This window comes from Corythoichthys intestinalis, chromosome 9, assembly GCF_030265065.1.
Source record: "Corythoichthys intestinalis isolate RoL2023-P3 chromosome 9, ASM3026506v1, whole genome shotgun sequence".
NCBI classification, from domain to species: Eukaryota; Metazoa; Chordata; class Actinopteri; order Syngnathiformes; family Syngnathidae; genus Corythoichthys; species Corythoichthys intestinalis.
This window is the reverse complement of record NC_080403.1, coordinates 2,076,483-2,101,217: the sequence shown is the minus strand read 5'-3', so window position 1 is coordinate 2,101,217 and position 24,735 is coordinate 2,076,483. Positions and strand designations below refer to the sequence as shown.

At 39.3% G+C, this 24,735-nt stretch overlaps 1 protein-coding gene across 1 annotated transcript in view; it reads right to left on the bottom strand.

Annotated features, from left to right (window-relative positions):
* Nucleotides 1-255: 255 nt before the first annotated feature.
* atxn7l2a (ataxin 7-like 2a) overlaps nucleotides 256-24,735 on the bottom strand; it is a 40,832-nt gene continuing 16,352 nt past the window's right edge. The window contains exons 5-10 of the mRNA XM_057847140.1: nucleotides 20,833-20,915; nucleotides 13,731-13,942; nucleotides 13,169-13,349; nucleotides 9,720-9,841; nucleotides 6,568-7,489; nucleotides 256-496 (exon numbers count right to left, since the gene is read on the bottom strand). Of these exons, the coding sequence (XP_057703123.1) occupies nucleotides 479-496; nucleotides 6,568-7,489; nucleotides 9,720-9,841; nucleotides 13,169-13,349; nucleotides 13,731-13,942; nucleotides 20,833-20,915 (1,538 nt within the window). The 3' untranslated portion in view covers nucleotides 256-478. The remainder of the gene's footprint in view (nucleotides 497-6,567; nucleotides 7,490-9,719; nucleotides 9,842-13,168; nucleotides 13,350-13,730; nucleotides 13,943-20,832; nucleotides 20,916-24,735) is intronic.

Genomic DNA, 24,735 nt, shown 5'->3' with positions numbered 1-24,735 from the left:
ACAGAATTGCATGGGTGCCAATACTTTTGGCCAGCACTGTAGTACAGAAAATTGTATTGTTGTGATTTTTTTCCCCCCTCACTAAATGCCGCAAAGCGTCCTTTTTTGTCTCGTGGATATAGTAGTTATTGGAAAGATTCTTGTCAGCACCCTGACAAATGACAAAGCACCAAACCCAATTTGAAGCTAGATTCTGTTGGAAAAATCATAAGTCACAAAAAAAAAAAAAAAAAAACATGAAAAGGAGGTGTTTAATTATTTTTTTAATAAACCAACATATTTAATTTAGCAGCATAACCGGATGATCTTGAGGTATTTGAAGTCAATATCCATCCATTCAAAATATTTGACCCTTTCTTCTTCAGACGCTCGTTCATCTGATAGCAAAGACTCGGCCAATTGCACACGTGCAACACTGTTGCCTTGGTCTCGGCCGGGGTCGAGCCGGCTCCTCTCGTGGCTCAAAAGGCAGGCACAATTAATGGTGCAGTTTTGGCTGTGGGAGAAGAACAAGAAATTTAGAGATACATTTGAGAATGTTTATAATTTCTTGCTATCAAATTCAAAGTAGTTGGTTTCTAGCCTGCTTTGGTCTTCAATTACAGCTTGAGAAACACGATTACAAACTAATCAAACCATAGTTGTCAGGAGTGATGTCACCTATAATTCTTGGTGTTGCCAATAAGTAGAATTCTGGGATTTATTTTTGGAGCAAAGATTGCCACGTAACCTCACAATCTAAATAGGTTCTAAGTTTCCACATCAACTGGGCTCTTCCTGTGTGTATTTGTACAAGCTCTCTGGCCTTTGAAGGAGTTTGGGAAGATGACATAACTATGGTCAATAGAAATTTTTGTTGAACAATTAGGGTCATTCAAGAATTGGAGAACATTTGGGCTTCAAAAAAGTTCTTGAAATATAAGCTCTCACTTTTCCGATTTTCTCCTCTATATTCATCTTAAAGAACAATGTTAAAAAATATATATATTAGCATGTAACCCTGGGCAATAAAATATTATTGTCATATAATTTTTGTCAACATTAAAAATAAAAAAAAAAAAGTCGATAAGATTTAAATTGCAGCACCCGAACAACGAGGGAAGGGTTAGAGTCAGAGTCAGTTGCTGATGCAACGTGAACGCTAGCTCAGAGGGTATTCATAGAGGGGAGAGAACCTGTCACAGAGCAGCATTAAAGCCTGACACTGTGGGCGGGCATATTTCTGGCCCATAACATTTAAAGCAATGTAGAGCTGAAACGAATACTCGAGCAACTCGAGTAACTCAAGTTTAAAAACTGAACCGAGTAATTTACTCACCTCGAGGAATCGTTTAATTTTGCTAGCTCTAAGCATCGTGTTTTGCCGGGACTACTTTTAATGCGGGACCGCGCTGACGAAGCAATTAAAAAAAAAAAAAAAAGAAAAAAAAAAAAAACCTTACTGCAGCTGACAGCCGCTACAAACTACACCGACGTTGCTACAAACTACGCCCGCATGATGCTAGTGTGGTAGCAGGTAGTGTCTGATGCGTCTCATAGATATCGCATGCATTTAGGACTAGATGCGAAATGATAGACTCGGCCGCGTCTGGGTAGCATTAGTAAACAGCAGCCATCTTTAAGCAGTACACTTCTCAGCGCTAATAAATATAACGTTACTCTCACTCGCTCACGTATCGTTAGCCCTTCGGAGGGCTAGGTTTCTATTGATTATGACCACGGTCGATGCGTGGCTAACTTGTCTTACATACAGGCTTTATTTAATCTGTAAAAACAGCGCTGTAGAGTGATGAGGGTGTAAAATTTAAACATGATAAAGCTAACTGTCAGTTTTAGCTTAGTAGTTATTGCTGAATAAAACACCAAGTAGCACTGGTCCCTAATGTGCTTCAATACAGCAGGTATCATACATTTACATTTAATTTGAACACTGCAAAAACTCAAAATCTTATCAGGACTTACAGTTTAGACTAACTTAAAACTTAACTAGAACTTAAAAATAGCTTGACACAAATGGTAATTCAATTGAAACGTGGGAAAAACACGTAGCTTTCAAGTGATGTGTGTTATCAAGCGTAATGACATTTTTAGGTAAGAAATATTTTTTTATAAGATCTAAAAGTTTTTTGAGTGAAAGCAGTGAATTTTTTTTTATTCTAGTCACATCTGAGATGCAATTGTTGGCTGTTTTCAACAATGTACATCGAAAATAAAGACATTGATTGACTGAAAATGGTTCAGTATTGGATTAAATGTCTGTTTCTCATGTATACTTATAATTGCTCTTTACCTAAAAAAAAAATGTTTTATCCGATTACTCGATTAATCAATAGAATTTTCAGTCGATTACTCGATTACTAAAACATTCGATAGCTGCAGCCCTAAAGCAATGGCTGTCTTGTTTGTTAATTTGTCACATTTTTTTAACTGAACAGATTTTGTTATTTAGTTTGTTTAAAGAACAGTACAGTTGTAGACTACAGATAAGTTAGGAAGCTCTAATAAAATATTTTTTGTGGGAATTAGTCATCCATTGTCTACATGGTTACTTACAACATACCTACAACTTCAAGTTAAATTGTGAAGGTCTCTGAAGAATTCATCCAATTACTCGATTATAAAAATAAATTTTAGTTTCAGACGTACTTGTCAGATTTTCTGTCTCCTCTTCTAGCGACTTTTCTGGCGTTGCCCACAATGAGAGGTGACGGTGTGGGTTTATTAATCTGTCCAGGTCAACTGCTAACGATAGGCGTTCACACTAGTGAACAAGAGTTGCGTCCCTATGACTAAATTTGCCCCCCAACCACCCACCAAAAAATAAGTTATTTGAGCCAATAAAATATCACCGTCTTTTGTACTGGTTACTTATTGGGGAAATAAAAAACAATAGACCAATAGTACCAAATTGTAAAAACTAAATTATCTCTCTAGTGTTGTCACTAACACGTTACTGTAATCATATTACATTCTTTCAGTAACGAGTTCAAACACGTTCATTTTCCAAACCAGTAATCTGATTAAAGTTAGTTTCCGTAGTGTCTGTGCGTTACTTTTTGTTATTGCCTTATAATGTATGGAGAATGAATAATGTTGTAGTCATGTATCAAGAGCATTTTGAATAGAAATGTTTGAAAGGTTCCCGCTACGTATGTTTCCATGGTAACCGCTCATAGGTCTTCCTGTTTTGGTCTAGTTCCGGGGTGTCAAACTAATTCCACAAAGGGTCCTGGATTTCATTTCAACCAAGACTGCGCAAACAGATTAACCAATTAATTTTCTGCTGAAACATGCAGCACCTGACTGCAATCAACTGATTACACTTGTATGAGATCAAATTGGTGAAAAGATGACCTCTTCATTGGTTGGAACGAAATACAGGACCCTCTTAGCCCTTTGTGGAATTTTGACACCCCTGGTCAAGTCAGACGCGCTAAGTGTTTTGGGACTGACGTGTGCCAGCTCGGGTGCCGAGTGCAACCAACTGTTGAGATGTGCGAGGGATTGTTGGTCTGTGTACGTCCATGAATGAAGGTGAGTATTTTTCCTTCATACTGGAGGGTTCCAGCGATCGATGGACCCCCTACATGCGGGGCCGTTTCGTAGCTTTGCCGTTGCAACGGCGGGTAGTCATCGCTCCAGGTTGGCAAGAATTGTTTACATCATATTCGTGTTGCACATTTATGCCGTGAGGTAACGTGTTCGTTTAGCATCTTTGGGATGTGTTGTAAGTCTAGTTGATTGGAAAGTACTTAGTTGCCGTAATGTTTTGTAGCCAAATTGACCGTGTGTGCGTACAGCATTCTTCCGGGTTTGTGCGCGCACATCCGAATGTAAGATTGACTTTTTCCAGGAAAATCATAAAATTTTTAAGAAAACAACCATCTTGCTCAAAGGATTATTATATTCTTTCCATCTTATTTGGGGGGGATGAAGCACCTTAGACTTTTTCTAGAAATGTTGTAATAATGAGTTATGATAGTCATTTTTTGTTTTGATGTCAGAAAAAAATGAAACTTTTTTTGCAGAACACACCCCCCCATTTAAAAAAAGTACAACTGGTGGTACTTGTAGCCTCCTCGAGATTCAGACCATTGGCTTGACGTTTACAAGTATTATATGGTATTTTTAAATAGCGAACACATCTATGCATGTCCCCGCACCGGCAGTACCATTCCACCAGGCTTCCACCTAGTTTCCACTTGGCAAAAACACTTTTTTTAAATCAACTGAAGACTAACAGTAAACAATCACACGTTTGCCATTTTTACATTTCTTATGCCGATTTGGTGGGCTAAACGCTCGTTGCTTTATGTTCGTGCTTGTACAAACAACATTAAGGGTACCACAGACAGAAAGACATGTAGTTCTTAAAAGATAAATGTTAGTACGAGTTACAATAATTTGATATTAAAACCCCTCTTAATGTTTTCGTTTTAATAAAATTTGTAAAATTGATATAAAAAAAATTGTTGTTGACGTTGCATATGGGTTGTCTGCTGTACTTCCACAGTGTCACTTCATCTAAGGTAGTGATTTAAATACACCACAAGGTGTCAATGGCAAGTTTCAAATTAATCAGTGTGGTTTTCACAGCATACAAGAATAGTGATAATGGCTGCCAGTATCATAGTTTGTATATTGTGACTAAATAATGCCATCAAGTGTATTTGTTGAGCGAAACAGTTTAGTTTTATCAAAGTCTGAGTAAGTTTTATGTGTATTTTAGGTATTTTGATTGTGAAAGCCAGTTCTCTTTGCATTGTTGTGTAACCGTGTGAGAATAAGGCCTCATTAATACAGATTGAAGCACTTTTCTTTTTGTGAACATTATTTTTTTTAGCGTTATGAATATTATTTTAGTTGTATTTTCACTATAATTTACTTACGTTGTGAACGATTTGAAGAAGCTTATGCCAATAAACGGCGTGGTCCAATGAACGCCTGTGTCCACTCGCCTTTCTCTGCCTCTTTGATATCAATGTGCAAAAAAAGTTGTCATTATAATCCGTTGGGCATTAATACATTTATTCCGGGATCAAGCAGCAGGATGATTAACAATCTGGACATCTGCTTTTACGTGACAAGAATAAGGTAAGACGTCATTTGATGCCATGAGACGTCTTGGTAGAGGCAAACGTTTTCGTGTGTTGTGATGCATGGCCCCGGGCTATCGGCAAAAATAATCAAAACTGCTGTGTTTCACGAATCATATGTAAAGCACATGGCATCGCTGGATTCTAACTATCGCCATAATAATATTGGAATAATTTGGATCACACAATAGTTTACCGTGAAGATCTGCAAAAGGTTTTTGACATCAAACACTCTCCTGCTCTCGTCACTAGACCAGGGAAGTGCTGTCACTAGCCAACTTGACACATAGACGCTACTCAACTCATCCCTTTTGCTGTCCTTCACATTAATGTTCCACTCAGGTTCAAATTGGAAGGGAAGAAACGAGGACATGTTAATGTAGTTACAGATTGACTCTGTGGAAGTCCTGCAGCGTGTCCATGTGACTTCAATAACAATGGCGAGCTACTAGTTAAAATAATTTTACAAATTATATTGAAATGAAAACATTTAGGGGGTTTTAATATCAAATTACCGTATTATAACTCATACTAACATTTTTTAAGAACTACATGTCTTTCTATCTGTGGTACCCTTTAACACAGGCTGTAATTACGCGAGTAAAAAAGTGACAAACGCCATATAACTAGGGGTCTGACAACATATCGAAATGGTGATATATCGTGATACTTTGTATCCCAAAAGGTTATCGATATGCTCCTGTCAAGAATCGAGATACTGTTTTAAAAAAGTGTCAATGTTTAAAAAAAAATTTTTTTTTAAAGGAACCATCAAGTTGCTACCAAAATCTTCCACCATAATAGAGTCTCAGTTAACTCTAAGGCTGCCACTGACAGTGCTCGACGCCCAATCCATTTAGACTGGGAACGTTACTTCATTTACAGGTCACTTGCTGTTCATTTTACGACATTTACAGGTCATTTCCTGTTGAGTTGGAGTCACTGCCTTTTCATTTGGGTGATTCCCAGGTAACTTCCTGTTCTGTAACTCAAAGTCAACAGGACGTTACCCATAAAATACCCCCAAATCAACAGGAAGTAACTGAAAATTAACAGGTAAATGACCTTAAATGGCCCAAAATGACCTCATTGCCTGGCATTGGCTGCCACTGACAGCCATAGACGTTCAATCCGTTTGAAGTGGGAGGGATGGCAGCGAATGAAAAAAATGTTCATTCGCTGCCACCCTTCCAGTTCAAATGGATTGGATGTCTACTAGTGATAAACTCATTCCAATTCACAGTAGAAACTTTTTTTCTGTTTATTAGTTGTAGAAAATCCTAGAATGATTTCCTGACTAATATATCAATAATCGTTGTATCGCCATATCGTCAGATCATCGTTATCGTGAGCTTTGTATGGCAAATCGTATCGTATCGTAAGGTAACAAGAGGTTCCCACTCCTACATATAACATCTTTAACGTTCATTTTTGAGAGCGTTTGGCTTTCCCGTGATTCCAAAGTACTTACCTTCTGTGTGCCCACCTTCTTCTCCATGCCCCCCGCCAGGCATCCACTCTTGCTGTCCTTCCACGGATAGAAATTCGAGCGAGGAGAAGAAGAGGCGGGAGTGGACGAGGAGGAAGAGGAGGTCAGGCGGTGTGCGGAAGGGGAGTGTTCTTCAAGACCGCCCCCCTTGCGTTTTTTCATCAAACTGTGGTGTTCCAGAGTCCGCCCGCCGCCCTGCCCGTGCGATCCCGAGTCCCCCGCGCTATTCCGACAGTGGGAATTGTTCACGGAGGCGGGCTCCGGGGGCGACGAATGAGCCAACGCGGGATGAGTCCGTCTGTATGTCCATAGAGTCTTAGCCGTTGGCGAGTGAGACTCCGTGGGCGGGGGCGGGGGGCGGGCTTTGCTCCCAGGTGAGAGCCTACCGTTGGTCTGTCCGTGAGGAAGGGCGGAAAGAATTGGGGCTTTGGAGGGGGAAGACGCGACAGAGGGCGGGCGGCCCCTGTCGTGGAGGGTAACGCAGTTCCTGTTGGGGCCCGAATGCTCCCCTTCCTGCGCCGGGGCTTTTCTTTTACGGACGGCGGCCGCTGCCGCCGCGTCCTCACGCAGCTTCATCATCTGCTTGCTGGGACGCCCGACCGGGTTCTTGGGTCGCCTCGGACCCGCGTGATGCGCGTCCGCGGGATGACCCGGGGACGGCAGGCGAGGGCCTCCCGCGCCGCAGCCGCTCCCGGAGTTCTCCGACAACGTGACCGGGGAACGTCTTCCCGGCACGCACCCGGAAGACGACGAGGACGACAACATGGTTTTGAGGGAGGACTTGACGTGAGCGGCCGAGCGGACTTTAGAATGGAACGAGGACGTGATGGAGACGTGAGACGATGAGGTGAGAATCTTGGCTGAGGAAGTTGGACACTGATGGTTGGGGGCTTGAGGTATTTTCCTGAATCAAAAACAAAGAACATAGCTTTGAATGTATTTTGAAAGTTTGGGTCATTTGAGCTTGGAAATGTAGCTTTTTTTTTCTCAATTTTTACAACCAGTGTTGTTAATAACGGCATTAGAGTATGACGTAGTTTCTAACGGTGTTATTTTTTTCAGTAGTGAGTAATCTAATTAATTACTTTTCCCATCTTTGCAATGCTATTACCATTACTGAGGATGTGAAGGGGTGCGTTACTACAATTTGGTTGAATGATGCAGAAGTTGTCTGATTTTGTCACAGGGAGAGGTGCATCTGTTGCAAACGTGATGTTTGGCTAGGTGGCTCGGAGCATTAGCATAGCAATCACTTACTTGTTAGTATTAGCATTTAGCGTGGCGATTGTTATTTTAAACACCCAGGCAATGTCCAGGTGCCCCCTTGTTCAAAATGTTTCTACTCTCCCAAAAATTGAGATTTTAAGCTTTCTAATGATGTATCACACATGCATATAGGACAAATTTGAAATCTGGCCAAATTAGGGGTCTCACAGCGGAACATCAAGAGTGTTTTCCGCCATGTACTTTGAAATAATTTTTTTTTAACGATATTCTTGAATTAGGAGCATTTCTGACATTTGAAAGCTTATTTTTAAGATAAAATATACAAATGTATTGCTTAAAATAAGTCTTAAGCTTATTTTCAGCCAGACATTTTTATTACTTCCAGAAATCTGAGTAAAATTTACTTGAGGCACTGGTAGATAATGTCACTCATTTATAGTAGATTTACACTGAAAACAAGGGAATTAAGGAGGTGTGTTTTTGCAGTGAGGTAATTATATTCCTGCTCTGCAAAGAAAGAACAATGTTATATGAAGAAGAAAAAAAAAACACTCCACTTATGATATTTGAGATGTTTTTGTTTTTTTTTTTCCCCCAGTTTTTTTTTTTATTTCTTTTTATTTATAAATAAAACATCTGGAATATAATGTTAAATGCATTTACATGCACAGAAATAAAATCTGTTAACGATTAGCAGTGAATGAACTAGGCATGTGCCGGTATGAGATTTTGACGGTACGATAACCGTGAGCAAAAATACCGCGGTTTCACGGTATCACGGTATTGCAATTATAGCTCCAAAATTTTGAGATGTATGGGTTTAAAAAAAAAAAAAAAAAAAAAAACTTTTTTCCATTGAACAGGGTTTTTTTTTCAGAACATATTTGCAAATTGGAACATGAATATAATGTGAAAATAAATTAATGTGAAAATAAATAAATTAACAAAAAATAACAAATATTTTATATAAAATTAAAATAAATAGAACCTAGACTATACCCACAGCCAGAGCTCAAGTTGCTCAATAATAGAGCAAGAACAAAATAATTGCTATAAAAAAGTAAGAACACTTCTAAATAAAATTAAAAATATATACTGTATGACTTTTTTGAGGGGGAGAAGCTGAAGTTTCGCCATTTTCAGCCACTTTGTCAACTCTCTTCTACATGATGTCATGCCTTTGTTTTAAAAAGAACAAAGAATTCATAAGTTAATAAGTTAGTTAAAAATGTATAAGTTAGTTTTATAAGTTAGTTAAAATGTAAATATTGTTGAGATTTCAAGGTTTCATCTAAAACAAAAAGTGAGGAGTGAGACCTGCTTTCGCAATTAGCGATCTTTGACGCGATCCTTTTTTTTCTCCCCCCTTCATTCAAGCTTGTTTCTCACTCAGCGGCTGTGAGACATAAAACGTCGACCAAGCTGCTCTCCCAGCTTAGCTTAGGCTAACATTCGTCTTTGTAAGTTTTAGTTAGTTTGTATATTGAATTTGAAAGGAAAATGTATGTTTTGTTTTTGGCGACCTTTTTCATGGTGCTACTGCTATCCTGTTGAACCTACTCACATGTGGGAAAATACAATTTATAACGTTTTAAATGTATTCATTTGTATATTTCACCACGATTTAAGAGCTCAATAAATTGAAGAAAAGTACGCCTTGCTTTTCGAGGGTTGGTTTTTGGGTTTGCTGGCTGTTTAGCAGAATAGCGTTACTGACACTCACGACAACAAACGGGAAGGGTGAGCGCTGCCGCACCAAGCCACTTCGGCTGCATTTTGGCACATGAAAAATAGCGAATACCGTACTAAGGTATGACGGAAAATTTTAGTGGTTTTGAAACCGCGACGTTTTCACACTACGGTAAACCGTGAAACCGGTAACCGGCACATGTCTAGAATGGACTTACTTCCAAAGGTGGGCGCTGATGTGCTGCTCGAGCATGCTGCTAAAAGCCGACCTCAGGTGGTGAAGCCGTCTATCAAACGTGTAGATGCCTTGGCCTAACATGGTGACGCCAAATGAACACATCTGGAGGAGAAAACCAGCACACTCCAGTCACATTTAGGGACATAATTGCATTTATCAAGCTCAATCAATTTCTAAATATTTAACATTTTTGGTTGTGAGGGAAATAAAAAAACAAACAAACTTAAGGCTATGTGTACAGTTGAGCTATAAAGTACTTTAACCACTGTAATGTCTCAAGTGGAATAAGACCCCTATATATACACAATATTTATATTGAGAAATTAAACATATTAACCTTCACAAAACATATCAGTTGTGTAAAGAAGAACAAGAATACTATACATACAGTGGGGCAAATAAGTATTTAGTCAACCACCAATTGTGCAAGTTCTCCTACTTGAAAAGATTAGAGAGGCTTGTAATTGTCAACATGGGTAAACCTAAACCATGAGACAGAATGTGGAAAAAGAAAACAGAAAATCACATTTTTTGATTTTTAAAGAATTTATTTCCAAATTAGAGTGGAAAATAAGTATTTGGTCACCTACAAACAAGCAAGATTTCTGGCTGTCAAAGAGGTCTAACTTCTTCTAACGAGACTCCACTTGTTACCTGTATTAATGGCACCCGTTTTAACTCATTATCGGTATAAAAGACACCTGTCCACAACCTCAGTCAGTCACACTCCAAACCCCACTACGGCCAAGACCAAAGAGCTGTCGAAGGACACCAGAGACAAAATTGTAGACCTGCACCAGGCTAGGAAGATTAATTCTGCAATAGGTAAAACGCTTGGTGTAAAGAAATCAACTGTGGGAGCAATTATTAGAAAATGGAAGACATGCGAGACCACCGATAATCTCCCTCGATCTGGGGCTCCATGCAAGATCTCACCCCGTGGTGTCAAAATGATAACAAGAACGGTGAGCAAAAATCCCAGAACCACATAGGGGGACCTAGTGAATGACCTACAGAGAGCTGGGACCAGAGTAACAAAGGTGACTATCAGAAAAACAATGCGCCGCCAGGGACTCAAATCCTGCACTGCCAGACGTGTCCCCCTGCTGAAGCCAGTACACGTCCCGGCACGTCTGTGGTTCGCTAAAGAGCATTTGGATGATCCAGAAGAGGACTGGGAGAAGGTCAGATGAAACCAAAATAGAACTTTTTGGGAGAAGCACATGTTCCTGTGGTTGGAGGAGAAGGAATACTGAATTCAGGGTCCCCCCAGGATTGATAAATCTAAATTCAAGACTTTTAAGACCTTTTTTAATGCCATTTCAACTGAAAATTAATACTTTTCTCGCAGCCATTATTTAGATAATATTGAATCATATTGATAATAAATAAAGCACTGAACATCAAATTTAACCTCAATTACTAAGTGTGTTTGACAAAAGAATGCACATTTACTGAAGATACAATTAAAACACATTTAAATATAAGGTCTTTCAGATTTTTTTTCCCAGGATAAAATGGATTTTACACTCGTTTTGTAAAGCAACTTCAGAAATTACACTTGCAATACAACAGGTTTCCCTTTTAAGAGGACCTTGGTCACCTTAACTGTAAAATGCTTGGGAAAATCTTGTAATTGGCAGTGAAAGTTTTAAAAACAGCCACTAAATGGCAGTAGTTTACCATTAATTACCACAAAATAAAAAAGCTACACATGACCATTTCTCTTGGTAATTGTTTTTTTCAAATCACATTACAAGAAGTACACAAAACACATGTTAATCCTTTGTTAGCTATTGAAGACATTTCTTTTAATCAGATAGAGAAAATCCATACTCTTATTCAATCAAGAAAAACATTTAAATATACCAGGAGGTGTTTTACTATCACCTACATTATAATTTGCCTTGCACCATGCCATGTTATTCAGATCAACGTTACCCCGCACTCGTTCCAATAATAGTGTCAACCGTGTTGTGTATCTGAGGGTGATTGGTGGATCTACGACTCCGGTTTATCCATGCTAAGGCTAGTGCACCTGCCAATACCCCATTGAACATGGCCAACTCTTGAGTTAAAACTACGAAATTCACATTCATTCGAAAGGCAAACCGTGCAGAAATACATTATTGCATTGAACACATTTTAATTGGAGAAATTGGCAACTTACTTTGAAATGTTAAGCAGGTCCACTGCCTTCGCATGACCCATAAACTGCGACCCAAAGTATCTGGATGCGACTTGGTCGCCGATCCAATACCTCACATGCTGGTCCAACTGTTTGGACTTGGTTGTCTTGCTGCGGCTTTCGTCGAACATAACTAAGGCATCTGAGCAGTTCCTTACGTTAGCACACAGTACTGTGCGATTGCCTGCTGTTGTGAAGTTGATGTTAATGATGCTAACAGCGCGCACGCACGAGGTGCATTATGATTTGTAGTGCAGTGCATCGTAAAAATTCTACGCGTCATCTTCGTTATGGATAAAAAAATAAAAAAAAAATTTAAAACCGTCACGGATATAACTTAGGTTGCACTGAGATGTTCTTCAAAATTAAAACCACGGTGAAAAAAATTCCAGACTTACGACAGCTAATTTAATACTTTTAATACCTTTAATAATGGAAAACTAAATTCAATGCTTTTTTAATACTTTTAATAACCCGCGGGTACCCTGGAATTGCATCCAAAGAACACTATACCCACTGTGAATCATTTGGGTTGAAACATCATGCTTTGGGGCCTATTTTCTGCAAAGGGACCAGGACGACTGATCTGTGTAAAGGAGAGAATGAATGGGGCCATGTATCGAGAGATTTTGAGTGAAAATCTCCTTCCATCAGCAAGGGCATTGAAGATGAGACGTGGCTGCGTCTTTCAGCATGACAATGATGCTAAACACACAGCCAGGGCAACAAAGGAGTGGCTTCGCAAGAAGCATTTCAAGGTCCTGGAGTGGCCTAGCCAGTCTCCACATTTCAACCCCATAGAAAATCTGTGGAGGGAGTTGAAAGTCTGTGTTGCCCAACGACAGTCCCAAAACATCACTGCTCTACAGGAGATCTGCATGGAGGAATGGTGGGTGAAAAGCTTGTGAAGAGCTACAGAAAACGTTTGGCCTCCGTTATAGCCAACAAAGGGTACAGTACATAACAAAGTATTGAGATGAACTTTTGGTATTGACCAAATACTTATTTTCCACCATGATTTGCAAATAAATTCTTTAAAAATCAAACAATATGATCTTCTGTTTTTTTTTCTCCACATTCTGTCTCTCATGGTTGAGGTTTACCCATGTTGACAATTACAGGCCTCTCTAATCTTTTCAAGTGGGAAAACTTGCACAATTAGTGGTTACTAAATACTTTTTTGCCACACTGTATGTCTTGCTTCTTTTCTCAGTTTAAAGAAAAGTAAAAGCAATTCTCACTGCAAGCGGTCTTGGGTGCGTAGCAGAAGACGGGAACTCAACAGGTTCCTCCGCTCCTTCTGCCTCACTTTCGTCACTGGAAATTGTTCCATGGACGAGAGGGGAGGGGGCGCGGACGCATCCCTCATCCCTCACCTGCCTGTCAGCCTCTGGGGTGCTCTCTGACAAAACAGTGGAGCGACTGGAAAGAAAGACAGAAATTACCGATACATTGGTCAGGAAATCATTCTACGACATTCTACAGTACAACTAATAAACAAAAAAAAAACAAGCAGTTTTCATCCTTCTGCTGTGAATTGTGAGATGAGTTTATAACCAATAGACATCCGATCCATTTGAAGTGGGAGGGTGGTGAATGATCATTCGCTGCTATCCCTCCCACTCCAAACGGATATGCTGTCTATATAAAGGGTTTAATGCTAGTATAAATGTTATTGGAATGAAAAAAAAAAAAAAAAAACGTTTCAGATTTAAAATAGTTTGTGTATTGAATTGTGAGACAAAAATTGTGGTAGGAATTGAATCGGGATTTTGGATCTGGTACAAAATATGTGTCGCTAACCTGAAAGCGGGAAGGCTGGCCAAAGGTCTTCGGCAGTGCGGGACTCCCTCTTGCTCTCTGGGTGCCTCTGGGCTGGGGGACCTCCCAGAAGACGAACATCCCTCCAGTGACTGTGCGCCCTTCTCACGAACCTTGGTCTTGAGTTCAGCCACCAACTGGTCAAAGTTCTTACTACGGCCCAGTACCTTCCTTCGCTGGTGGATGGAATGGATCTGAAGAAAAGGCCACATTTTACCATTGTTCTCATCTGATCATGAATTTGACCATGAATGATTGCTCTGAACAATTGAAGTGATTTTTTTTTCTTCCAAACTAACAAACATATTATTACACTCTATTGGTGGAACGCGAGTACTGCAGCTAATATCACTAATGTCAATGCCTAAAGCCGTTTATAACAGGGTATTGCAGCATTGAAGTTGAATTTAATGCTTTTTAAAACCTTTAAAATGTAATATAAGTCCAAAACACGTCTCAACAATTTCTAATATAGACAAAAAACTATTCCCTGTAAACTGCTGCCACAGACCACTGGTGTTTTTCTCATGTGCAACGACGGCTTTGCCTCCCATCATCCCAAACGAAAACGTTTTTGGGGAGACTTTGCATGGGGCATGGTTGTTATTTTTATCAGGTGCCAACCACATCTTAAATAAACCTTCTTTTATCCATTTTTGATTAAATATAACATCTCTGCATATTCCGGTTCACCTCTGCAACCGCAAATAACCAGGAACTGGTGTTATGGCAAAAACTCAATTCGCTGACATATACTGTGGTTGCGGACACAAACTATCATGTGCCAGTGTATTAATCTCAAACTCTTGTATTTATTGCACAGCTATTAATAAAGAAAATACACACCATTAGAAGTTTCACAACGGACGACAGTGATTTCCCTGCCATTAAACGCATCGTCTGGAAATATACCTATTGCAATTTTTCATTAAAATTAAGACAATTTAAGACCTTGATTATACTTTTTTTTTATTTGACACTTTAAGACTTTTTAAGGGCTCCTGCAAACCCTGTGTAAGGCACGTTGCATTCGTTTTTAGCCAACCGTGCAGCATGAAATAAAACTATATACGATATATAAATGAAAAAATATATATATCAATTTAACTACCTAAACTTGAAAGTAAATTTTGTAAAACCATTCATTTTATGAATATTTTGTTATATTTCTTCTGAATTAATATTGCTGCTGCGTGTGCATACGTTGTTTTACAGCTAAAATGTTTGCCAATTGCTAATGTACCTAACAAGTAACCCTCTCCATCTCAACCCGGTGGCAACTAGAAAGTCCGCCAAAGCTCTTATCACTCTATCTTGGCCCTTCGTGGGCCACAACAAGTCTTTCAGCCAGGTGCATTGCTGCAACCTGTCGGATTGGATGCGAACTGTAGATAATCACAGAGTATAGAGGGGATAAAAACAGTGATGTATGTATGGCGGCCGTGGGCCATCCAGAGCACTGGCCGTTCTGTGATCCTCCAGAAGCTACAGATTACCAGTCCGCCCCTGCCGACACATGCGGTCGTGGACTTAACATATTATTGCTAATTGTATTGTGATAACTAGGGTTGTTCCGATCATGTTTTTTTGCTCCCGATCCGATCCCAATCGTTTTAGTTTGAGTATCTGCCAATCCCGATATTTCCCTTTCCGATTGCTTTTTTTTGCTCCCGATTCAATTCCAATCATTCCCGATAATTTTTCCCGATCATATACATTTCGGCAATGCATTAAGAAAAAAATTAATAAAACTCAGACGAATATATACATTCAACATACAGTACATTAGGGGTGTGCCATCTTAGGCACCCCACGATTCGATTCGATTACGATTCAGGACGCCACGATTCGATTTTTAATCGATTATCGCGATATCGTCTATGATCGCGGTTATCGCGGTTATCACGATTATCGATGCATCGTGCAGCACTGATTACTAAAGCAGCCAAGCAAATTTATGTCCATTATTTATTTAAAATATCCTTATGATTCAACAGGAAAGATGGAATAATGCCCATACAACAAAAAGCTGCCCTTAAGCTGCTTTTTTATTTATTTAGTTTTACAAGAAAGTGCAAAATGCTTAACTATTTTAAAGGGAGTACTCATTTCTCTCAACAATGCAATGAAATTTACACTGGTGGAATGAATTCGACATTTTCTGGACACAAACAAAGTGTCTTTAGAAATAAGACTTCTTTTAACCAATATACTTTGTTTTCACAGTGTTACCTCTTGGAGTAACAGGTGGAAATCTCAACTGGTCTTGACACTGCTACACTCACACTCATTACAGCGCGCGCACTTTCTTCTCTTTCTATTTCGCATGTTTGTAGTGTTACCACTGTACTTTATCATGGTTTTACAAGTTCTGCATATGAAATACACGTTAGCGAATTAGCTCATTAGCTTAGCGCTCGGCGCTAACTATTAACATCTCAAAAACAACAACAATAAAGGCTAAACAGTACAAGAGGGTTCTTGTACTCACCTCTTATAGATGCACACGGGTCTTAGCAACACACTCAGGATATTTTTTTTAATTGAAATGCCTTAAAACTACAGCTGGTCATCTGAAAGGCAAGGAGCAACGAGCAAAGAACTATCTCTCTTCCCCTCTCGCTCTAAAAATGCGCACAAAAGCGCGACCGGCTTCTGGTCCTGCCTGCCATATACACAAATTTATTTTCCAGTCTTTAAAAAGGAGTAAATCTATCTTCCAGTAACTGGGAGCATCCATCATAACGTTGTGTGTGCGTCCGTTAACGGTGTCCGGGCCGCAGACGTGTCTTGAATTTCGTTTCGCTACGAGCGTTGTTAGGAGTGAAAATAATCGTTTTTTAACCTTTATGAATCGTAATCGAATCGTCACGTGTCGAATCGCGATGCATGTAATAATCGATTTTTTGGAACTCCTCTACAGTACATAAGTACTGTATTTGTTTATTATGACAATAAATCCTCAAGATGGCATTTATATTATTAACATTCTTTCTGTGAGAGGGATCCATGGATAGAAAGACTTGTGACTTTGTGTATTGTGAGTAAATATTGCCATCTAGTGTATTTGTTGAGCTTTCAGTAAATGATACTGCAGGCATGCCCCAATGCATGATGGGAGTGGAACCATGATGGGAAGTAAAACCATGACTGTGCGTCGTGCTACCAATGGATACATCTTCTCTGCTTTGGGAAATAACTTAAGGTGCTAAGACAAAGATGTATTGCCACCTTGCTTCCCCACATTGCTTCCCATGATATTTCTAATCATAGGGAGAAGGATTGCAAGGTATTAGCCAATTGAAGAAAGACTTCAAAGGCTGCCAAAGCTCACTCTACTCATGTTGTGCTGCCTTTTATCTCTCTACTGTATAATGGTACAACGGTGTCATTACAGATTGAGCGCGACAATGAGTGAGAGGATCGTGCAGCGTAAATATTAATAGCGATAAATATTTTAAGGTGACACATTTATTATTAAAATAATTGCCGCCGTTATCGGGATATTCGTGATAACCCTACGTTAAGCCTAAACTAAAGACTCTGGATGAGTAATATATTATGTCTGTAACGTTAAATACAATAAGAAAACGATTTAAAATATACTGTATATGTAATAAAAAAAAGGCATGGCCAATATTTTTTTGCCGATTCCGATACTTTGAAAATGACGTGATCTTAGCCGATCGATCGGGAAATCTCTAGTGATGACCCATTGGATACTTTAATAATTATAAATGTAACAACTTCAAGATTTCCAATAAACATTCCGTGAGAAATAAGGGAACAACTTCAACTGAAATTATGGGAAAAGTGCCATATTGTACCACTATTCATTGGTGAAATGGTGCAAACATCAGTTTTTTTGGATCAAGTGTAAGTTCCAATTAGTCACTGTCAAATCACATATGGCTCACACAGGGCTTTTGTCTTAGGCACAGTTTCAGTACAGTGAATGAGGTATGTAATGAGTTTATAATTCATTATTTTTCAATCATTTATTGTTCATTTAATTTTTGAAACATGAATGCAATGGTATACTCACATAACAAATCTCAAGCATCTTAGCTTACAGACGGTCAATAAGCATAACTGTTGTTCTAGGCTGTGACCAGCCCTTGAACAAAGGCAGAACTTTCTGATAATAGGAAAACAATGTTGATATAATTCCATTTTTAAATGATTTTATCGGCTACCCGATACAACTATGTTAAAAAAAATTTTTTTTTAAAAAGTACCGCTAAGTTTGCATACTTTTAAATTCCTCTAATATTTAACTTAATGCTTTTTTAAGGCGTGAATTTTGACAAACTTTTACCTTAATTTGAATGACCCCACATAAACCCTGCACACCAATGTGCCTGTCGACTATCGATATAATAATAAAAGTGGATAGGGTGTCAGAGAAATCCATTGGATCTAGCATATACGTAGGATCTACAATACTGGCCAAAAGTATTGGCACCCCTGTAATTCTGTCAGTTAATGCTCAATTTCTAACAGAAATTGATTGCAATTACAAATGTTTTGGTAGTAATGTCTTCATTTGTTTTGCTTGCAATGAAAAAACACGAGAATGAAAAAAAAAAAATCATTTTACACAAAACTCAAAAAATGGGCCGCACAAAAGTATTGGCACCCTTTAAAAAAAAAATAATGCGATGCTTCTCTAATTTGTGTAATTAACAGCACCTGTTACTTACCTGTGCCACATAACAGGCGGTGGCAATAACTAAATCACACTTACAGCCAGTTAAAATGGATTAAAGTTGACTCAACCTCTGTCCTGTGTCCTTGTGTGTACTACATTGAGCATGGAGAAAAGAAAGAAGACTAAAGAACTCACTGAGGACTTGAGAAGCAAAATTGTGAGGAAGCATGCGCAATCTCAAGGTTACAAGTCCATTTCTAAAGACCTCAATGTTCCTGTGTTTACCGTGCGCCGTGTCATTAATAAGTGTAAAGCCCACGGTACTGTGGCTAACCTCCCTAGATGTTGATGGAAAGGAAAAATGGACGAAAGATTTCAAAGAAAGATTGTGCGGATGGTAGATAAAGAACCTCGACTAACATCCGAACAAATTCAAGCTGTCCTGCAGTCCGAGGGTACAACAGTGTCAACCCGTACTATCCGTCAGCGTCTGAGTGAAAAGGGACTCTATGGTAGGATACCGAGGATGACTCCACTTCTGACCCAGAGACATACAAAACCCAGGTTGGAGTTTGCCCAAAACTTACCTGAGAAAGCCAACAACATTTTGGAAGAACATTCTCTGGTCTGATGAGACAAAAGAGCTTATTGGGAAAGGGCATCAACATACAGGACTGTCTCAGGAAATTAGAATACACAATATTCTAATTTCCTGAGACAGTCAGGAAATTAGAATATTGTGTATTCTAATTTCCTGAGACAGTCCTGTATATATACACAGGACTGTCTCAAAAAATTAGAATATTGTGTATTCTAATTTCCTGAGACAGTCCAGTAGAGTTTACAGGAAAAAAAAAGCGAGGCCTTCAAAGAAAAGAACACTGTCCCCACAGTTAAACATGGCAGAGGTTCCCTGATGTTTTGGAGTTGCTTTGCTACCTCTGGCACTGGACTGCTTGACCGTGTGCATGACATTATGAAGTCTAAAGACTACCAACAAATTTTGCAGTATAATGTGTGGGAAAGCTGGGTCTCCCTCAGATCCAGCAGGACAATGACCGAAAACACACTTCAAAAAGCACTAGAAAATGGTTTGAGAGAAAGCACTGGAGACTTCTTAGCAATAAGTCCAGACCTGAATCCCATGGAGAGATCTGAAAATGGCAGTTTGGAGATGTAAAAATGACACGCTTCAAATCTCAGAGACCTGGAGCAGTCTGCCAAAGAAGAATGGTCTGAAATTCCAGCAGAGCATTGTAAGAAACTCATTGATGGATACCAGAAGCGGTTGTTCGCAGTTATTTTGTCTGAAGGTTGTGCTACCAAGTATTAGGCTGAAGGTGCCAATACTTTTGTCCGGCCCATTTTTTGAGTTTTGTGTAAAATGATAATGATTTTTTTTTTTTTTTAATTCTCTTCTGTGTTTTTTTCAATTGCAAGCAAAATAAATGAAAATATTACTACCAAAGCATTTGTAATTTCAATCATTTTCTGGGAGAAATTGCTGGGGTGCCAATACTTTTGGCCAGCAGTGCATTTTTTTTTTTTTTTATATAATTGTGCACTTGTCCTTGAATATGACGTACGCACATCAGATATGTTCCCATAAGTAATAAGTCCACACACTAGCAAAGATGACTGAAAAACATGTCTTTGGACAGCTTTTTTTACGTGGAAAAAAACACCTGGCGAGACAGAAGAGGAGCCTGCCACCTCGAAGAAAACGAAAACTTCCTTTAACAGACAATAGCAAGAATCCTACCTAAAACATATGGGTTTAACGCAACAAATGATTCTTACCTCTAGCCAGTGAGGTGTGTGCTTGCATCATCACAACTTTTATGTTTTGGTAATGTTAACAGCGTCTAAAGAGTGTTTCAGAACAAATACAAAAATTCCTTCTTTGTTGCATTTCGGCGTCCGAAGATTCAGTGCAGCGCAAGAAAACGAAGTATAAAAAGTAGATAGATCTTAAGATATGGTTGAAAGCACATAGGCATCATCTTACAGTCGATATGTGAATAAACCTGCCCCAGCGCTCTGCCATTGCACTGAATATTCCTCTGTAATGTGGCGAGGCATTTCTCGGCTATGAACACGCTGATTATTTTGTTTTCACTTTTCTGACAGCAGTTTAAGTAAATACACATTTATTTCATGTGTTATGTAAGTAGACTGCTTGCAAAAAGTTGAAGAGGTCACAGAGCATAACGTCCTTCAGCCTCTGAGTCATCTGGTTTTACCTCTTGGCCATGTTTGCACTTTAACCAAGTTACTTTTAAAGGTGACCAGCTGCATGAAATACAATTGGGGCGAACATGTACAGTAAAGGTATACACTGACGGGTCAGAACACTGAAAAGCTTCTGCTGGGTATGCCAAACTCAAATTCCCAAGAGAAAAAAATGTGACTGCACAAAGGTTTGGAGCTTACATTGCATGTGAGGAGACGAGTGCAGACTTTCTTCCGGTCAGGATCGAGGACACCACAGTGTTTGTCCAAATCACACTCTCTTTCTAGAAACACACAGAAAAGCTTTCAGGTTTAACGGCACAGATTCAAATCAACATTGAACTTATTTCATAACAATGTGGCATGAGGAAGCACCACAAGACCAGGATGTTTTCAACAAAATGTGGAATTATTATATTACATGAACAGTTATGCATCTAGCCAGAAAAATGGTATGATAGTTTACATTTCATAAGCCCAATACAAAAATATGCAACATTATTCTCCTGTTGTAACGATACTAAAATTTTCAACTAGATTTTCAATACTCGATACCATTTTTCATACTACATACAGTGGGGCAGATAAGTATTTAGTCAACCACTAATTGTGCAAGTTCTCCCACTTAAAAATATTATAGAGGCCTGTAGTTGTCAACATGGGTAAACCTCAACCATGAGAGACAGAATGTGGGCGAAAAAAACAGAAAATCACATTGTTTGATTTTTAAAGAATTTATTTGCAAATCATGGTGGAAAATAAGTATTTGGTCAATACCAAAAGTTCATCTCAATACTTTGTTATGTACCCTTTGCTGGCAATAACGGAGGCCAAACGTTTCCTGTATCTCTTCACAAGCTTTTCACACAGTGTTGCTGGTATTTTGGCCCATTCCTCCATGCAGATCTCCTCTAGAGCAGTGATGTTTTGGGGCTGTCGTTGGGCAACACGGACTTTCAACTCCCTCCACAGATTCTCTATGGGGTTGAGATCTGGAGACTGGCTAGGCCACTCCAGCACCTGGCTGTGTGTTTGGGATCATTGTCATGCTGAAAGACCCAGCCACGTCTCATCTTCAATGCCCTTGCTGATGGAAGGAGATTTTCACTTAAAATCTCTCGGTACATGGCCCCATTCATTCTTTCCTTTACACAGATCAGTCGTCCGGGTCCCTTTGCAGAAAAACAGCACCAAAGCATGATGTTTCCACCCCCATGCTTCACAGTGGGTATGGTGTTCTTCGGATGCAATTCAGTATTCCTTCTCCTCCAACCACGGGAACCTGTGCTTCTCCCAAAATGTTCTATTTTGGTTTCATCTGACCATAACACATTCTCCCAGTCCTCTTCTGGATCATCCAAATGCTCTCTAGCGAACCGCATACGGGCCTGGACGTGTACTGGCTTCACCAAGGGGACACGTCTGGCAGTGCAGGATATGAGTCCCTGGCAGCGCATTGTGTTACTGATAGTAGCCTTTGTTACTGTGGTCCCAGCTCTCTGTAGGTCATTCACTAGGTCCACCCGTGTGGTTCTGGGATTTTTGCTCACCGTTCTTGTTATCATTTTGACGCCACGGGGTAAGATCTTGCATTGAGCCCCAGATCGAGGGAGATTATCAGTGGTCTTGTATGTCTTCCATTTTCTAATAATTGCTCCCACAGTTGATTTCTTTACACCAAGCGTTTTACCTATTGCAGATTCAGTCTTCCTAGCATGGTGCAGGCCAACAATTTTGTCTCCGGTGTCCTTCGACAGCTCTTTGGTCTTGGCCATAGTGGAGTTTGGAGTGTGACTGACTGAGATTATGGACAGGTGTCTTTTATACCGATAATCAGTTAAAACAGGTGCCATTCATACAGGTAACGAGTGGAGCCTCGTTAGAAGTTAGACCTCTTTGACAGCCAGAAATCTTGCTTGTTTTTAGGTGACCAAATTCTTATTTTCCAATCTAATTTGGAAATAAATTCTTCAAAAATCAAACAATGTGATTTTCTGTTTTTTTCCACATTCTGTCTCTCATGGTTGAGGTTTACCCATGTTGACAATTACAGGCCTCTCTATCTTTTCAAGTAGGAGAACTTGCACAATTGGTGGTTGACTAAATACTTATTTGCCCCACTGTAAAATGTAAACATGATACAAGTCATACACACGTGCTTTTTACAGAAAATAATTCAGTTGTTTTTGTTCTGATGGTAATAATGTCATAATAAGGCCACTGTTCAATGGAAAAAAAGTTGTGTTTTTTTTTTTTGTTTCTTTAACCCCGATATCTCAAAGTAACACACTTCAGAGCTGTAATTACAATACTGTGAAACTGATATTTTGGCTTAAGGTTATCATTCCGTGAGAATCTCATACCGGCGCAGGCCTATTTGCAACCAAATATGACAATACCGTGAAACTGTGATATTTTGGTTTAAGGTTATCATTCCGTGAGAATCTCATACCGGTGCAGGCCTATTTGCAACCAAATATTGCATTCTGATGCAACATTTCAGTTAGAGATGTCCGATCCGATATTTGGATCTGATCGGACGCCAATATGGGCAATAAAATGCGCATCGGTATCGGATCGGCCAACACGGAAAAATTCCGATCCAGACTTCCGATCCAGGTTTTTTTTTTTTTTTTTTTTTAAAGTCCGTTTTAAGTTTTTTTTTCCAGCGTACCGATTTACAAACTCCATTCCAGTTTTTGCTTCGGTTTCCCTAAAATCCGGTCCGCATTTTATGGCACACCTTCAACACACTACATTTACATTACAGTCTCCCAATTTACCGAGAGACTTTATCGGTAAAAATGTCAGCTGTGTGGGATCATTTCACCTTAAAGGACGACAAAGACGAAGAGGCAGAGTGCAACATATGCCACAATAAAGTCAAGCGTGGTGGTAAAGCTGTAAGAAGTTTTAATACAACCAACCTAAACAAGCATTTAGCGAAATACCACCACAAACAATATGAGGAGTATGTTAAGAAAACCGAAGACAAAAAGAAAGGTCCTACGCAACTAACACTGGCAGAAACTTTTGCTATGCGTGACAAACTAGCACTCAACAGTCCCAAAGCCCAGGGAATAACAGGAGTCATTGCCGAAGAATTCATTCCGGATGACGAGCCATTATCTCTCGTGAGTAAAGATGCACCATCCAACACTTAAAACCACGGTACAACATGCCCAGCAGTCATTACATCCTTGAGCGATTCGGCCGTGGAAGATTCGAGAACGATTCACAAACATCCACATTCCGATTATTGAAATATGTCAAGTAAAGCAGAACTAATACACAGCGCGGTCTTCGGGACGCGATGAGAAACGGACCGCATTGCGTCCCGAGAGTAAACATCATACTTGTCATAGACCCGGGTAATGCCAATGCTCAACTCACGGCTTTAGCTCAACTCATCCCGCTGGATAAAAACACAAGAATACCTGGCTGCTGCTGACAGCCGCTACAAACTACGTCAACATCGTTTTACTGTAGATAATAGATATCATATGTATATAGAACAAGATGCAAAATGACAGACTCGACGGAGTTAGCAACATTGAAGTATTGAAAACTAGTTGCGTTAGTAAACAGCCGCCATCTTAAAGCAGGAGACTTCCCTTGTAGGCTGTTGTGAACCTTCCAAGCGAACCCAATTAACTTTTTATCTAAAATACTCCTAAATCGGCAAAATCATGACTTGAATCTATCTTCAAAACAGTTTTAAAACTTTCACAAGTCGAAAGTAGATAGAAGGGAAATTATGCAATAACGGGAGCAATTTTAACAACTTTAACAGTTGATTCGCAAAATTAAATGAATTGAATGTAGTTTAAAGCTGCTGATACAGAATGGGGACTTGAGTATTTTATTTACTGTTTTAAAATGTTAATGTCCTTAAAATGTAACCCTTTATATACAATTTTTGTAACTAAAGCATGAAACATTAAAAGCATCTAATAGCTTGGGGGGTTTGTGGGATTTTCCACTGAGGTTGTTTGTGTGTTTTGCTTTTTTAAGACAGTTTACAATATTATTTGCACGTTTTACTGACTGACTATGCCATTTCTGTTTGTTATTTATAATGTTTTGTGTTTGTCACTGAATAAA